This window comes from Xenopus laevis, chromosome 2L (genome assembly GCF_017654675.1).
Source record: "Xenopus laevis strain J_2021 chromosome 2L, Xenopus_laevis_v10.1, whole genome shotgun sequence".
NCBI lineage: Eukaryota > Metazoa > Chordata > Amphibia > Anura > Pipidae > Xenopus > Xenopus laevis.
The window spans coordinates 140748433-140763608 of NC_054373.1; the positions used below are offsets into that span (position 1 = coordinate 140748433).

Consider the following 15176-nt stretch of genomic DNA (forward strand, 5'->3'; position numbering starts at 1 on the left):
AACAATTTGTACAATGTTTTTATTGCATTCATAATTTCAGTATACAGACTTAACTTTGTAATGCCTTGATTCAAATGACAAGCAATACGCTCCTGAATATATACTGTACATATTACAAATTTTTAACAATATGGGCTGCAATGATTTTTACAGCAGTTATAGCTTCACTGCATGTTGGCTTTATTAGTTGTGGAGGAAGTAGAAACCCATATGCCCCTCTGTCCCGTAGTTCAAATGTAAAGGAATACTTGATCCCCAAATCATAAGCCCAGTCATCGGATCCTCCAGGAGCCAAATCTGTCAAATTTCAAGAGAGTTAAATGAATATTTTACTAAAAGCAAACTGGCTATACACAGAATGATTTACTTCTTTGGTGAGGTCACAAAACAAGCAGATCTTTGCCTGATTTGGCCACCCAGGTGATGATGGGTTCAAGTCACAGCGCAAACCACAGGGAATATTTTATTGTATCTTTTTATAGATTTTATAAGATTTATATTATAAAAGCAGAGTTACTTCCACTATACAGACAGCAATCATAGTGAGCAAAGTTAAAGCAGGGCACATGTGCAGAATGAAAACCATGCAGGAATTCTATATACTGCACATACTTATATACCATATATTTTTGTTCTGTTGGTTTTGTTTGTTATTTTATGTTTTCTTCCTCTCCATTTCCTAAACTTTTTTGGAAATTATAGTCTGTGTAAACATTGTCTGGTTCAATTTCATCAGTAGCCAGTTAATTCTGAATCAAACTCAGGATGCGCTTTTGGCTCATCACCCAGTTTGTTTTATTACCTAAGGTTTCCATTAAAGGAGAAGGAAAGCTCCAAACCAAAGGGGGTGCCACCCAAGGATTGTGATGACTTACCTGATACCCTGGACTGGTGCTCCTGTTAGCAGAAAACTGCACTGCCAGGGGCACTTGCAAGCGAGTACAGGCCCAGGTTTCAGATAAGTCATTACAATTACATTTGGTAGCCCCTTTGAATAGGAGCTTTGTTTTTACTTTAAGCATGAATCATACAGGATTTAAAATGCTACTGAAATATAAGTTGAAACTGTCTCTAACCCATGATTTAAACGTGTAAATGCAAAATGCAATTTCGGACACATTTTCCCTTGCTTTTTTCATATAATGCAGCATTTTCCCATATTTCCAATGTATTTGTGGCTGTGAGGAGTTTTGCTTAGTGCAGTTGCGTCCAATGCATCAAAACACATGCAGGTGCACTTGCATTCTGACACAGATTGGACACAATTATGCTGAAAATTGTGTGAATTGGGATGGTGTCATGTTTAGCCCTCAGCTTCAAAATCTGTGTGTCATTTTTTTGCACACATTGATGCAGCCTGCAGTCCCAGCTTGAAAGTGGAAGTAGCTTCACGGTTCCCCTGTATCAATAGGTGCATTTACATGCTATTTGTAACAGGAGGCGGGACTGAGGTCTCTTTGCAACTATAGAGAGGTGCAAGAAGGGTTATTTGCAGACAAATTCCTTCAATGAAAGTGGGCACAAAAACAGTATCCATTTTAGTGTGGATGTAAATGAGCCCTATTAAGTTTTGCACTGTATGGGTTGCTTTGTCTTCATTTGCAAAAACATTTGTCAAATGTGGATGTTTATAAGAATTACTTACAAATGGTTTCTGCTCCTGGACCATATATATATTTATTTCTAGATGTTGACCTAATTCCTTCAGCAACCTTTTTTGACAGGAGTAGCTAAAAAAATAAAAAAACAATTATACAATTCTACTATTCAAAAAGAAAAAAAAATTAATTGCATGTGCATACTAGTTGCCACTAGTATTTCCCCAACTTAGTCAGTGAAACGCCAGTGAAGGCTGGTATTTTGACCATTAAATTTGTAGAATTGTAATTACCCAGCCCGAATTCTGCTTCTAGGTCTGCCTCTTCTCTCCTGCCCCTCTGTATTCCCTCCCAACTCACCAAAGTTTTGTCAGATTATTCCAGGTTTGCCCCATCACATCACAGAACTGGCCCATTAAGTAATCTCTCCGACCCTTTAATAACGTCACTTTCCCAAGATATACAATTTCACACCCCCCCCTCCACTGTAGACGCCACCAGAAGTTTTCACTGAGAAAAGGGGCAAACTTAATCACAGGATGCACATCACCGTATTGCCTCATATATTCAGTATTTCTGGGCTTCTAGTTTACCTAGGGGCAATATTGTATAATTAATATCTTACCAGCTCATCATGGTCTTTTGATTTCTCTTTTGTATATGAATATGGAAAAAGCACCATTTGGGAGTAAGAGTGTACAGTTATATAGCCCTTGACAACATCTTTATGCTTTTTTATAAAATTGACAACAGCTACCACTTCTGGCTCAGATTCAGGATAAGGTCCACAGTATATTTGTTGGCAGGGATCATTGGAAGCACCAATACCTGAGGAACAAGAATAGCCAAAGTGAAGATTGTACAGTATTCTCTGATCTGATGACTAGTCTCATGAGGCTCATTGATACAGTAAGATCTGTTTGTTTGACAAAGGGGTCATTCCCAAAACATGTTGTGTAGAATGGCACAATAAATGCACATTGGCAAGGAATGAAGTCCAGCTGCTGAGCCTGCTTTTGTTCCTACTGCTTTTCCTGTGTTGCAATAACCATTCTGGTGGTAGGGGTAAAGAAACTACAACTTTGGCTTTCGACTTGACTGCAAGTAAGACTGCGTTATTCCTTTTGTCTGAAAGGACAGATAACTTACGAGTGCCCTTACATAGAGCTATATTTATCAAACAGTGAAGTTAGAGATCGCCACAGTCCTCTAGAATGAAATTCTGCCACCCTCCATTCATTTCTATGGGATTTTTAAAAGAGTATACAGTATTCAGTGGGTGAAAGTGAAAGTTCATCCTTTGATAAATACGTCTTTCAAAATCCCATAGAAATGAATGGAGAGAGTGGAATTTCATTCTAGAGGACTGTGGCAATCTCTAACTTCACTCTTTGATATATATACCCATAGTCTTGGCCAACTTTAAAGGGGTGGTTCGCTTTTAAGTTAACTTTTAGTATGTATACTAAATACTCAATAAATATTTTAGTATTCTATAATTCTATTTTCAGTTTATTTTCAACTGACCCTAGGGTCAGACTGGAGGGACAGGACGCTGGTAAAAAACCCGGTGAACCCTCATAAACCTGCGCCAGCCCAGACCTGCTCCCCAAAGCGGCTAATTATTTGTTGTTTTGCGTCTTTCCAGCATGTGCATAGTGCCGCATCTTTTGCGCATGCGAGTGGCATGAGTTTAGAGGTTGGCAGGGGCCCCCGGGGACTACCAGGAGGGACCTTTGCTTTGCAGCCCCGGTGGGCCACCAATGCTCCAGTCCGACCCTGACTGTCCCCATCTAAAAAAGAAATGGTCTGTGAAGCTACACATTTATTGGCATTGCAACTTTGTATTATGCATTAATAAAGTATATTAATATCCCAGTCTCTTATTCAAATCAATGCATGGTTGTTAAGGGTAATTTGAGCCCTAACCTCCAGATTGCTGAAATTGCAAACTGGAGAGCTGCTGAATTAAAAGCTAAATAATTATAAGTGCAAATAATGAAATGTGAAAACCAATTGCAAATTGTCTCACAATATCACTCTCTACATAATAATATAAGTTAATTTAAAGGTGAACAACCCCATTAATTGCTCTGTTTGTTCTCTGGAAATAAATACTGACCTTTCTGTATTTTTATCTGTCTTCCCTATTATTGACTTTGCATTTTAAAAAACGACCTTAATAGGAAGTGAAGAAGACCTGTAGCTCCTCCTCCTTACTTCGTTATCTGCCAATGTACTGTGCACTTGCCGACAAGGCACATCTGCAGATGACAATATTAATCATGAGATCTGGATAGATAGTCTGTTAAAACTGAGCTCTAATGGGCAGGCAGTTGAAATCTCAGAAACAGTCCTACTAAATCTAGGCAAGTATGCCAGACAGTTATGTTCTGTTTCATACACACAATACTGTAATGAGCTCTTGCCTAAAATAAATTACTGCCTTTTAATGCATTTAGGCCAAAGTGTGGTTAGTAACTACTTACCACACCAGCCAGCATCAAAGTTCCTGTTTAGATCAGTTCCGATGCAGTTACTGTTAGCGTATTTAGAGCGATTCTTCCTCCACATTCGGTTCTGCATGAATCAAAAGAAGCAAAAAGTGAAAGGTATGCAACATAGCAATAAAATGGGAAGAGCTGCTTTATTTGGTTATTTATAATTCAATTCAAAATTCACCCCATACAATTAATATTTGTACTGCCTTGACTGAGGCACTTCCCATACTAGGTATATATGCGACATTAACAGCCCCTCCTACTGGTCATAAATATAATCGGGCTAATGTGTACAGGAACTAGTTAACAATAGCAAATAAATAGTCTACTAAAAGCAAATGTGCTATTGAGAACCACATATTGGCATCATTTAGCACTTGCATTTCCTGTTCTTCCTGGTCTTCAGTAAATTCCTAAATTGAAGCAGACTATATGGAAACTTACCCCAATATGTATTAAACATGTAAATTAAAGAATGCATAGAAGAAATGATCAACCAGCACACCAAGCTTCTTTTTCATTTTTGACTGTTTATTAAAGGTAAATTATTGGTTCATAAAATGTTGGTCTGACTACATAAAGGTCAGTTATAAGTGGTTTGGGCCAGAAATACTCCTTCTACACCTTTATATGTAATGTAATATTAAGTTCAGCAGTCCAGGAAGTATGCCAATAAACATAATGGCATCATAATGTACTCACTTTAGCTGACCAAGAAAAGTGATATCCATCCACATTCATCACAGGAAGGATATAGAAATCAAGATAGCGGAGCAATTTTGTCATGGACAGATCCACTCCATAGTATTCAACAGCCTGGGCAGCACAAAGAAACAGTAAGTTATGATCACAGCAAGCTACACATATTAACAAACAGAGCCTTTATATCACAACTTGGATTTACAAAGTAATATGTAAAGATTTTTAAAAGTTAAAACAGTCTAACTTTTCTGTATACATTAATTAAAGAATAATTATTAATTTAACTAATGGTTAGAGTTGTACTTGCTGTGCTATATTCTCTGCCTTTTTATTCTTTGTACTGCTGTTCTGACTCTTGAAACAATGTAGCAGAAGCCAGCTCCACCCCGACTGCAGGCGGAAAAGTAAGTATAAAATATATGGTGTAGCCCTGGTTTTCCTGGACACCCCATTACAACTAGACATGTATTATTGAACTATATAAGACATATATTTCACCTGCTATTATAGCTGTAAAAGAACTACAGTTAGGCTATTCTGAATGGAAGGGGGACTGTTTAGATGTTACGCACATGTCCAACAAACCATAAACAGAATGCAGGAGAAATCCACTCCCGTGCATGTATCCCGCAGTCAATCCATACTGCATGCTTTGCTGTCTTCTCTTTTCCTGACACCTAAGAGTCAACTCACAAATAATTAGAAAAGAATCCCTATGCACAAAATACACATTTGTTACAGTCATTAAAACCAGGCTAAAACTGTACCTTCAACACATAAAGAGGACGATTTTCGAATGAATATCCAATGTTAATCATTTGCAGCATGTCTGAGTGCTTCTCTACAATGTGTTCCATCCAATAGTATATCTGATGAGAAAACAAATCTACGTGGGAATTCTCTGTGGTTTGCTTAGTCTTTGTGCTCTAGTAGCACATATGCAATCAAAAACTGTTGCCTTGCTCTCTGCTATACGCAAAACATCAGCAACATCAACATATACGAACCATATACAGGTATGGGATCCATCATCTAGAAACCTATTATCCTGAAAGATCCAAATTATGTGAAGGAAGTCTCCCATAGATTCCATTTTAATCAAATAATTAAAAGTTTTTTTTAAATTATTTCCTTTATCTCTGTAAAAAAAAACAGTAGCTTGAACTTGATCCCAACTAAGATATACTTAATCCTAATTGGTGGTAACATAATCCTATTGGGTTTTATTAATGTTTAAATGATTTTTTAGCAGACTTAAAGTTTAGAGATCCAAATTATGGAAAGATCTCTCATCCAGAAAACCCCAGGTCCCAAGCATTCTGGATAATAGATCCTATGCCTGTATAACCATGGGTCAAAATTAATAAACCCACTTTAAAAAACATAAGGATTGATAACTATTTACAAGTAATTTTCCACTTATACAGAAAACCCCAGGTCCTGAGCTAAATAACAGGTCCCATACCTGTATATCAATACTTATACTAACTAACCGTATATCTTAAAGGAGATATATAGGATTAGTGACCCCCAATCTCGTATGTTGCTAGTTTTACTTTGGGATAAAAATCAGTATTACCTTTAAAAATTGCCCCTTTATTGAAGCTCCCTATAGATCTGCTACAACCTGTATCCGTGATTAAATGAGAGGTGAATGTGTCCTAACAAACCCTGCCAGAAACACAGTAGGAGGGGGATAGCCAATCACAGCTCTGCAGTCACATAAATAGGCAAAGTAAGGGTCCATCTCCCTATCGGTTCCACCTAGCTGTTGACTGGTTCCTAACCTACAAGTGCAGTGTGCTGAGTGCCGCTTGCTCCCCTGCACAACTGGATAATTCAGCCAGCAGGAAGCAGAACAGATGGGCAGGACTAGTGGGATTTTGGAGGAACTTTTCGATAAATCTGCCTGAAATATATTTTTCAAATAATCCTTCTATATTTAAAAGAGTATAATTTACTGACACATTCTTGTGTTTTCACACAATATGTCTCAGTCACTATCACAAGAGCCTTGGATATTATGCTTTCGATTAGTTAAATTAAGCATTCTCAGTGTATATAAATGCTTATAAAAACAAACCTCTCAGCAAAAAAAGATCAACATGACCTATAGGTAACTTATAATGTACATTCATATTTTAAAAATTAGTTTTTTAGTGTCAGTATCACTTTAAGAGGTCACTCTAGGCGTGACAGATAGTTAGGCTATTTAGCCAAGCAGCTTGAGGCTCCTCCAAGGAGTTGAGTGGGATGCTGGGTACTAATTGCCCAGATGTAGGGACTAAGTGTTCAGATCTAGGGATGTAGAGATTCCCCTTAGGTTCCACTTAGGAAAAGGGCTAAAAGCTGGGGTACCGTCTTGCTGCTGTACATGTTCTCTTTCCTGGGGGACTGATACTGACCAAAGGTGCTGTGAGCATATACCTATGCACTGTTGCTGTATGATCTGCTTGCTCTATATGTACACTCCATTGTGGATGATCCTGTTCAATAAATACTGTATATCCTTTGGTTAAGTTATAAGAACCACTGGCGCCCAATTATTGCACTCTGCACAAAGTTACAGTTATACTACACCCTGCCTCCACACCATTGTGAGGGCTTACCCCTGAATAATTAAGGTCTCACCCGGAGCATAGTATAGGGGTGAAGCCTATAGATAGAGAACAGTGCACTCTATTTACTATAGCGCTACATAACATAAGCAGATAAAAAATGATTATGCTTACATCATCAAGTGCATGGTATTGCTCATAAAATGACTTAGCACTGCGTTGATTGCTTGTATCATTAAATGTCTGCTGTTCAATAAGTTCTTGGGCATCGTTAACCAAAACCCTAATGACAAAAAACAAAATGCAATCATAACAAGTCTTATGAATTAGATTTATCAAATGACAATGTTAAATCACAAGAGAAGCTATGTATGACTTACATGTATGTGATTGAAGATTGATTCAGCTGTTGCTTCACCGTGTCTACGAAGGATACATTCACATAAAAGTGAACTTCTTTATTTTTCATTATGTGTTCAGAAGAATCAGGCTTCCACAGAACAACCTAAGATAAAATGATTAGTGTGCCCACATGGATTTATTCCTAAAGAAATTTCGGGCAGTTATTCTCTGTTCCAGGCAATTCAAATCAAAATGTATTGTAACAATAGCACCTGTGATTGTGGGCTGAATCTGCATTAAAACCCCAAAATGTATTGTACTACCATTTATTGTTTGCCTCCACCCTTACCAGACCCCCTAGCTCCAAGATGAAGGGAGCAAATAAGGTGACTTCTGACACAAATATAACAACATTTTTACCTCTGGCTGAGAAGTTATATTCTTCAAAACTTCAGCCTGTTTGTCAGTTCGTGGAAGGACATATATCACCTGGTCACTGTAAAAACAAAAATGTCTCACAAACAAACCACAAACTTTAAGGGGGTGGTTGGGATATTCCATAGATTGTACCATTTATTTCCTGCAGACTGAAATAACAACATCCCTAATAGTTATATATGAATCTCTTTTTCTATCATTGCTAAGCCATCATCTCCCTTTGTATTCTTAAGAGGCCTCTCTTAGGTATCTCTTAACACTTGAAGGCAAATACTCTGTTACTAAATCTTTTTGGATTGTTGTTAAGGTTTTTGAAATGTTACTTTTTGTATATTGTAATTTTTGTATAATTAACTTTTTATTTTTTTCTAGATTATATGATTCATGGGACAACAGGCTTACAATCTGTTTTGGGCTCACAAACAAGAGATGGCTTTATCAATCTATGATTCAATTTTGCATAGTGACATGTGATATGATATATGATTATTATGTATCCACGACAGTAAACAGACATGATGCTTAGAGTCTGGGTAGTAACAATATGGATTCATATATGTGTGCTAATGGAGGATACTTATGTGGGACGCAACCTTTTTTGAATATTCTGCGAGTTAAAAGCGCTGTTTTTGAATATATAAAGAATGCGCATGCGCATAAGTGATTGGAATGCATGTCCGTTCCACACAAGTATTTTTTGCGCACACTTCCTGTCATGGCCTGCAACTAGGCGGAAATGACGTCACACGCCGAACATCGATTGTTTGTGAGCTTTCTCAACATGCCTTAACTTATTTAAACTGCACAGCACATGCAATCTTTCTGCCTTTTTGATCCACTTTGTATTGAGAAGTTTTTTTGCCCCTGATGAAGACCACTGCGTTGGTCAAAGCGCGTCAGGTTTTCTGCAATGTTGTACTTTTTTACTGAGATGATATAATAAATTTTGACTTTTTATACAAGTCTGATGTGCAATCCATATATTTATTTATTTACATGATACCTATCAGGAGGCTGTGATTGGGCAGCCCCCCTTGGATTAGCACCTCAGCATGGCCCTCAGGGTGTGCGCCTTCCAAATTCTAATGGGTTAATACTTGAAGGCCACTGTTTCATGAACTGATCCTTGGTTCATGGCACCACATGGCACATGGCACCACAATGGAAAGGATATATGAAACTGCTTGCACACCCAGGCCTTCCAAAATTACTAGCCTGGTGCACGGTGGTAGATGGCACCCTCCTAATCCAATAGATCAAAGAATTTCACTGGCACTCAAAGACAAATGCAAGCAGGGATGAGTCCTTCTATGTTTTTTGCAGTTGGGCAACGTTGACAAACATGACATAGGGGTACAAACCTGAAACGTTCCACGACTGCAAAAAACACACAAGGGCTCGTCCCTTCTTGCATTTGCCTTTGAGTGCCAGTGAATTTCTTAGACCACAATATTCTTTGCCAAACCATCTGCCATTGACACTGCTGGTCCAGGCAAGTTTAAGACGAAGATCACTAGTCAGGTTTATTTCCATTCTAATCAGTAACAGATGACATGGCCAGGTTCAGATATTGTTTTCTCTAAATCACTTTTCCTTAACAATAATATTTTTCCATACCTACTTTGCAACCCATGAAATCCACTTTATCTTAAATTCCTTGTTTCTCACCATTAGTAGAATGAAATTCTAGAAATCTGACCTGGACATGAACAGAGGTGCTTCAAATGAACAATAAGATGATAATAATGTGCACTGGTTATGTTTTTGAACCACTGTGCTTTAGAATGTTTTTGTAAAGCTGTTTATCAGGGATGGTCAACTTGTGCCTCTTTTGCTAAAGCAAGCAAATGTATGCCTTGAGTGAATAATGGAGAAGCATAAGATAAAGCAGGACAGCTGTCACATCATCTGCAGAAAGTGAACAGCGATGGAGTTTTGTAGTTTCCTGGACAAGATTTGGTCCAGTTTAAGAAAGCCAACTGTTCATTTTCTGCTTCAGGTTACTGGACCAGGGCAGTACGACCAGAACTATGGGTAGACAGAAAAGACATGTGTCTGGATTGCAAAAGAGGGGTGAGAGCTAAGCATGTAGCTCTTCTGCCTGCCTGCCCCGAATTCCGGACATACTCTAGCTCGTCACTGCTTCCTCCTGCTCCTCCCCCTGACACAACTACGCTTCTGTAGCGTGGGTATCATTGCATTGGGAGAAATCAGGAAAGTTCATTACACAGGGCGAATGGGGAGACAAGTGGGTGGTAGATGTGATGAACAAGGGACGGTGAGAAGACAAATGTTTACCGTGACTAGCTTTCCCAGAAAGAAAATAACCAACTTGTCCTGAGTACTAGGTGACTCTTTTATCAACCATATCCCTTTAATGCTTACTGTTTTGACAGCTTATCTTCTGGACTAAGAATTGCTTAACATCATCTGGTTAAATATTTACATATTAACTCATATGTCCGAAAACAAGTTATTTAAGACATACAGGGCCAGATTCAATGCAGTGAGAAAAGGTTATCTCACGGTTTACCACGTGAAAAAACTTTTCTCCAAAATCACTTCCAGTTTTTTCCCCATAGACTTCAATAGAATTTTCCCGTAAACCGTGAGAAAAGTTTTTCTGAATTGAATTTCATCTCAAATTGAATCATGTCTATGACCTTTCACGTGATAAACCTTTTTCTGGCACCATAATGTGAAATGTTGTGTCATTTGTAGATTTATACAATTTACATATTGATATATTTTATATTTACTTTGTATTATTTTATATATTTACTATTTTATTTTGTATTTATAAATCTCATTTTCAAAAATAACTTAGCAATATGTGTAGAAAATTGTGTTTGCTGGCTGATTTCAGAGTAAGAGCTAACTTAAGCTGGCCATAAAACCAAAGATAGTATTGTACGAAACAAAGGTTTGTACGATTTTCAGACTGTGTGTGGAGTGTCCCGACATTTTTAGTACCATGGCAATTGGTTGTTCAGTTTATCGTACAGGTTAAAAGATTTATATCAACTATCGATAAGATCTCTGCATGTAATGCCTATATGACTATATCAATGGGACAGTGGCGTAACTACTGGGGGAGCAGGGGGTGCGATTGGGCCAGGGCCCGCACCCCCTCAGGGCCGCCCGGCAGCTCGCGCCACTGACTCCCAGGGGGGCTGGGGGCCCAGCTGCAGGTCCCATGCCAGGGCCCGCCCCCCTCTAGTTACGTTACTGCAATGGGAGTCACTTCTATTTGTCGGACATAACTTTGCTTTCTGTCAATTAATGGTCTGAGCATTGTGTGAGTTATTCTCTTTACTACTTTATATTAATATGAATGGTTAGCTACAGGTTGGAAGATTGGAACGGAAATTCGTTCATCCGACAGGGGCAAATTCACTAAAGGGTAAATTTTCACCTTCAAAGGTTTCGCCACATTTTGCGCCACTTTGTCAGGTGCAAATTCGCTACCACTATGCTAATTCACAAAAATGCGAAGTTGTATATTAGCAGCCGAACGCTAGCGCAGTTTCGCTTGCATAAATTCGTCGGCGCAAGCTTTCATATCGAACTTTCTCTAATGTTTATTTCTGCCTAGCGAAACTTTGTTAGTACACTGTATGCTTAGGTCAATTTGTATAGGGCAGGTGCATATAGGTCGTATAGATGTCATTATTAGTGGCCACTTGTTAAAAATGTTCAAGGAAGCAAAATAAAGACAACAGGGATTCTCTAATGTCCTAGACATGAGCCCACCCTAAAACAAATATGGCATGCCCCTCAAATGGTTTTAAAAAAGATGTGAAAACAAAAATTTTCAACAGTCGCAATTTTTAACTACAATCCCACTTTAAAATATGAAAAAACGCCAGCATTTTTTATAATTTCTATAACTTTTCGGCATACAGGATATGATGTCACTGACATAAGATTGAGGAAGATGTAGCTTCACCTTATCAGTTTGGCAGGTCTAAGCTGGCAAAGGAAACTTAGCAAAAGGGGTAAGTTCTGTAAAATTTGCACTTTAGTGAATTTGCAGAGTAATGATCATTCGCCTGAGCAAAAATGCGCCTGGAGAAAGGGAGAGAAACTTCACTAGTGACGGTCTCTTTCGCTGTCGAATTGTCCTCTACGACTGTTAGTAAATTGTCAATGTCCCTGCAGATTGGATTTATGCCGCTTCGTCCTTTATTAAATCTTTAGTAATCTTTAGTAAATCTGTCCCATTGGCTTTATTCTGCACGTCTGTGGCCAGCTTAACAGTGGAGATTTGTATGTATCCCAGTTGCTGCTACATTTGCATATGATTAGGTTTCATTAGTCAAAAGGGACTGTTAAAACTAGTGACTGGGACTGCAGCAGTGAAATTGCACAGTTGTGGGATTCTCTTTGATTAAATCTGATGTTGCGAGAAGCAATAATGTCCCGTATAGTTTTAATTACAATGACCATTCTGCATTAAAAATCTTAAACCAGACTAGACATTTATTTTAATTACAGCCCCCAAAAAGTGGTTCAACTATGGTCAGTTTCATTTCTTTTTTTTTGCTATTAAATCAAAGGCAGAAACATCATTTTTACTGAAATAAACATTACCTGTCTTCTGCAGAAACCCGATCATCCAAAACAAAAAGACCCAGTATAAAAATGATTAAAAACTTCTTCATTTCTAGTATCAGTCTGTGTAACTCGGGAAGCTGGAAACAAAATGTCACAAACTTTTCACAATCTCCAGCCTACTCTGAGGGGTCTGTAGGAGTGTTTGCTCAATGGTTAAACTTTAAAACAAAGTGTCCAGAGTTCTATAGAGAGGATCTAGTACCAAACCAATCAGTGCTTTGAAACACGAAAGGCAGAAATATAAATACACAATTCTTCAAAATCCCATTGGCCCTGAAGTCTAGTCTGGTAAATGAGTCTATAAATCGTTTAATGGTCCATAGTTTACAAGATATCCAAAATATAAAAGATGGAGAACATAACACATAATAATAATATTTCAGCTAATGCAAGCAATGTGGCAGCGCCAATTCAAATGTATAAATGTCCAAAGAAGGGAAGTTCTGTATTAGTATTGAGCCACACTCTTTAATTACATTGTCTATGAGACCATAAAATACAAACTAAATATATAAAAGTAAAAAGTAAGTCCTACCTATGAGATCTGCTGTTTAAAATTTTAAATTTAAAATCAAGTCTGATTCAATTATGTGTGTACAAATGAGACCTTTATATTGATTTATTTATCATCAATAAATAACATATTTAAATGCATATCTCATTAGTGTATTTGTAAATCTCCAACCGAATCGATTTGTCTGGTACACAGAACACAGAAAGGTCACATTGCTCATCTTAAACAAATGTTTGAGAAAAAATCAATCTCTGTTCCGTTTAACTCTGGGCCCTAGGGAAAGCTGAATCACCACGTCTTCTTATTAGTTATTTGGTAGTAAGTCTTAAAAGTGGAAGTGGATTTCTGCTTTCTTAATAATTGAGCAGGCACTAATTTCTTTGAGCACACTACTATAATCTGCATGCAGTATTGCAGCAATTAAAATGGATGAATACAGCAGTGGTGCACACATTATGGGGCCGATGCACTAAAAATCTAATTGTGTTTTTTCCCACAAATCTCTAAAAATTAGTGGTTTTCTATTTCTTTAAGAAAAAAACTCTAAATTGTGAGATTTGTGAAGTGTAAAAACCACGAAGAACACTAATACAAAACATTGCCAGGTAAAAGTTGTCATGGTCCTATAGAAGTCAGTGGGAGCTGCGTTGATCCTTTTGGACCGTTTTAAATTTATTCGGACTTTTAGAAGTATTCAGATTTTTTTTGGTAGGAATTATCAAAAAAAATAGCATTTTTAGACGTTTTAACGTTATTTGTATGTTTTAACGCATTATTTTCCATTCATAATTTTTTTATTCAGACCCATTAATAAATGCCATGAAATTTGTTGTTTAAGAGTTTGTGAGTTTAGTCATGGTTTCAAAAAACTTCTAAAACCACTTAAATTCTACATTTGATAGCTCCACATTTCATGTTGGTCATGCTATATATGCTAATTTGGTAAAAATTCTTTGCTACATCACTTATTATGATAAATATGTGTCTTTTTACAGGTGTCTAATGTTCACTGGCCATCACCCTAACATTAAAACTGCCTGGAACTCTAACGCCCCTGTAATTGAAGATGCAGAGGACTGATGGAGGCCCTAGTCTATAAAAAATAAAGAAAATACAAGGAAAACACACTTGTACACCTACAGAAGTGGAATGGAAGAGAGGGAGAGAGCAAAGCCAAGTTGTGGTATCAATGATTTGGAAAGTTGAACTTTATGTGACTTTTGCGGTGATCTTATCACATGTACCGTATATACTCGTGTATAAGCCGACCCGTGTATAAGCCGAGGTACCTAATTTACCTAAGAAAACTGGAAAAATGTATTGACTCGTGTATAAGCCTAGGGGCCCCATGTCAGATTTCAAAATGTGAATGTGTAAATGTGTAATCATGTTTTATGGCATAGAAATCTATCTAATCAGGAAGAGACTTCAGGCAAAAACTAATTCACTGCACTGTGATGGGTTTAGTAGTTTCAGGACTCTCAAAAGTTTGGAGCCAAGGAGGACCAACATGTTGAACCCCTAAAAATAAAAAATCAGCTCTTATTTAGTTCTTGTGCTAACTCTTAAAGTACAAAAGTTGCTTTTTGCATAATGAAAGACTGGAAGGTTTCTAAAAGCTGCATTGGTTAGGTACTGGTGCTTTTAAAGGAATACCTGTATTCTAAAAGTAACATTTGTTTATCTATTTCTGAAGCCCTAACATACGAGTTTCTTCCTTATGAAGAGAAACACAAAATGATGTTAGGCCGGAAATCCCACTTTAAAAGAATAGAACACGAGTGTAGCCGAAATAAGGTCCTCCTGGGAATCAGTTATTTAACGCACAACATTTTGTAGCAACGCATAGAACTACTTAAGCCAAAGCAAATACCTGTTGTGGATCCCGGCGAGCCAGGCTCTAAAT

At 37.7% G+C, this 15176-nt stretch overlaps 1 protein-coding gene across 1 annotated transcript; it reads right to left on the reverse strand.

The window, feature by feature from the left end:
• cpb2.L (carboxypeptidase B2 L homeolog) lies at positions 1-12856 on the reverse strand. Its single transcript, XM_018247334.2, has 11 exons — positions 12733-12856; positions 8122-8197; positions 7740-7864; positions 7534-7642; positions 5569-5670; positions 5374-5478; positions 4802-4915; positions 4088-4178; positions 2224-2426; positions 1646-1730; positions 1-297 (listed from the first exon to the last, which is right to left on the reverse strand). Exons 1-11 carry the CDS (start codon positions 12801-12803, stop codon positions 113-115), a joined length of 1266 nt encoding a protein of 421 aa, XP_018102823.1. The 5' UTR covers positions 12804-12856; the 3' UTR covers positions 1-112.
• Positions 12857-15176: the final 2320 nt, after the last annotated feature.